General features: G+C 45.1%; 1 protein-coding gene across 3 annotated transcripts in view; it reads right to left on the reverse strand.

Moving 5' to 3' along the window:
• Nucleotides 1-2,444, reverse strand: part of GLB1 (galactosidase beta 1) — a 93,225-nt gene that overhangs the window by 62,227 nt on the left and 28,554 nt on the right. Inside the window, exon 7 of one of the 3 annotated variants that reach the window (XM_006171953.2) lies at nt 412-470. The exons of the other annotated variants lie outside the window; for them this stretch is intronic. Within the exon in view, the coding sequence (XP_006172015.1) occupies nt 412-470 (59 nt within the window). The remainder of the gene's footprint in view (nt 1-411; nt 471-2,444) is intronic. 3 annotated transcript variants of the gene reach the window in all.

Raw genomic sequence — 2,444 nt, forward strand, 5'->3', positions numbered from 1 at the left:
GGTTAAGGTGGCTGGACTCCCACATGGCTGACCACAGTTTGAGTCCTGGACCTGGCAGCTTGCTTTCTCACTTTCCTTCTCTCTCTCTCTCTAATCAACTTCAAAAAAATAGAAATAAATAAAAATAAAATAATCACAACGAGTAAAATTAAACAAAAAATAACTCTTAAAAAATAAAAAGACCCCTCAGGAGAGGTGCCCTGAGGAGCAGATGAGATGAGACAAGCATGGAGCCTGAAGCCTGGCTGGCCATTCAAGCTAGTATCTGTTCTTGTGAGCAGTTTCTTTTCTTGCCTAGTTGTCCAGAGGGCTCTCTCCACAGTCCCATCAGTTGCTCACTCTGGAGCCAGAAAAAAACAAAGATCACGTACAAACCAGGGGTCTCTCCACATCTCACCCACCAGTTCTTACCAAAGGGCCTTTCGGCTCACTCATCCTCTGAATTTGGAAAGCCGCTGTGACATTTTCTCCTGAAAATCACAAGGGGGAGAAGAAAGGTCAGGCATGGGAATAAGAAGTTAAACAGCAAGAGTCCCTTACGGAAACTGAGTCAGCAGCCCTAAGGGCTGAATGGTGGGGTTCCTCCCAAATTTACAGGTTGGGGCCAGCAAGTAGAGTGGAGGTTAAGGGGGCTGGATCCCATGTGGCTGACTGTGCAGTTCAAGTCCCAGACCTGGTGCTTGAAAGTCACACCAGGCACAAGTATGTGCACATGCCCAAAATCCTGAGAGAGAATGGAGGAGAAGGGATTGAGGCATGGTCACCCCCCTACTGGGGAATGATTTCTCACTCCCCTAACCCTCTATTTCTCTCTGGCAAGTGCACCTCCCTATAGTAAACAATTAAATAAATAAATACTGATAAGTTGGAACCCAACAGCCAGTGTGGTAGTATTAAGAGGTGGGACTCTAGTAAAGTGATTAAGTCATGAGGGCTCCACCTTCATGAATGGGATTGATGTCCTTATAAAAGTGTCTCAAGGAAGTTCCGTGGCCCTTTCCACAATAGAGGCCACAGTAAGAAGGCACCATCTTTGAAGCAGTGAGTAAACTCTCGCCAGACACTGGATCTGCTACCATCCTGACCAAGGACTTCCCAGCCTCCAGAACTGTGAACAGCACATTTCTGTTTATAAATTACCCAGTCTGAGGTATTTTGTTATAGCGGCACCAAGTGACTAAGACAGGCCCCTGACCCTTCCCATACCTTCATGGGCCTGGAACACTCTCAAGCTTCCTTCAAGCTAGACCAAGACCATCTATCTGGGGGACTGATGGGGACCACAGAACATTGCTCTCTCTCTGAAGAGGACTCAACACCTTCCTTGACTGCATTGCCTTAGGAGGTCATGTCACAGCTCTGTCTTCTTCATCTGTGTTTCCCCAGGGCCTGCTCACATGCCTTGTGTGCATATCCCTTCACATGGGCATCTGGTTGACCTAGAAATTCCCTATAGGATGAGCTTCTTTGAAGATGCTTCCCTGGAAAGCATCTTTTATGCCACACCCATAAAATTGCCACAAATACCTGACATTTAATTAACACATCAAAGAGATGAGAGTGCTAATTGTATTTATCCAGGTGGTGGAGGCGACTGTGAATTCTAATTTGTACATCATCAGCTATTACAAACCATGTGCTCTCAATTTTTCCCTCTTAAAAATATCCCATGAGAAGGCCTGTGTTTTGTGTTGCCTCTTGTGTCTTCTATTGTCCCTTCCTTCTCTAAAAGAAAAAGAATTTTTCCACAAACAGGTAACAGCCTGACTCATATCAGGAAAAAAATAAGCAAGAACAGCATCCACCATCCCGAGTAAAGGACACCCTGGCCCCACAATTCATGACCCAGTTCCCACAGCAGGAGACCATAACCCAGTTCCCACTTCCAGAGTGGAGATGACGAGACAATATCCTCCAATATCCCCTTGCTGAGGTTGGCCCTTGGTTTTTCTGTAAGGCCAGCTTTCAGGAAAGAATGTATTGATCAAGAAAGATCAGCAAGTGGTATGGTAGTTAAGGAAGTAGAACCCACACGGCCAACTTCATGTTTCGAGTCCTGGACCCAGTGGCTTGAAAAACACATTGGGCACATGTGTGTGCATGCCCAAAATCTTGAGAGGAGCATGGAGAAGAGATTGTAGCATGACCTTTCCCTTTGGGGGTGATTTCTCAGTTTTCCTCTCTATCTCTCTCCAGTGAGTTACATATACCATATGGAAAAAAAAGAAAGAAAAATTCATATTCTCCTTACTTGCTGAAGAAAATAACTTTGGGGCCAGCAGGTGCCATGGTGGTTATAGGCGCTGGGCTCCCACATCGTCAACGGTGGTTCGAGGCCTGGACCTGAGGCTTTCTCTCTCTCTCTCTCACTCTGTCCCTCTCTGGTCAAATTAAAATAAATAAATAAAGTTAAATAAAATGATTCTTAAAAAAAAAAAAAAAAG

This window comes from Tupaia chinensis, unplaced genomic scaffold, assembly GCF_000334495.1.
Source record: "Tupaia chinensis unplaced genomic scaffold, TupChi_1.0 Scaffold150166_1, whole genome shotgun sequence".
Lineage (NCBI taxonomy): Eukaryota > Metazoa > Chordata > Mammalia > Scandentia > Tupaiidae > Tupaia > Tupaia belangeri.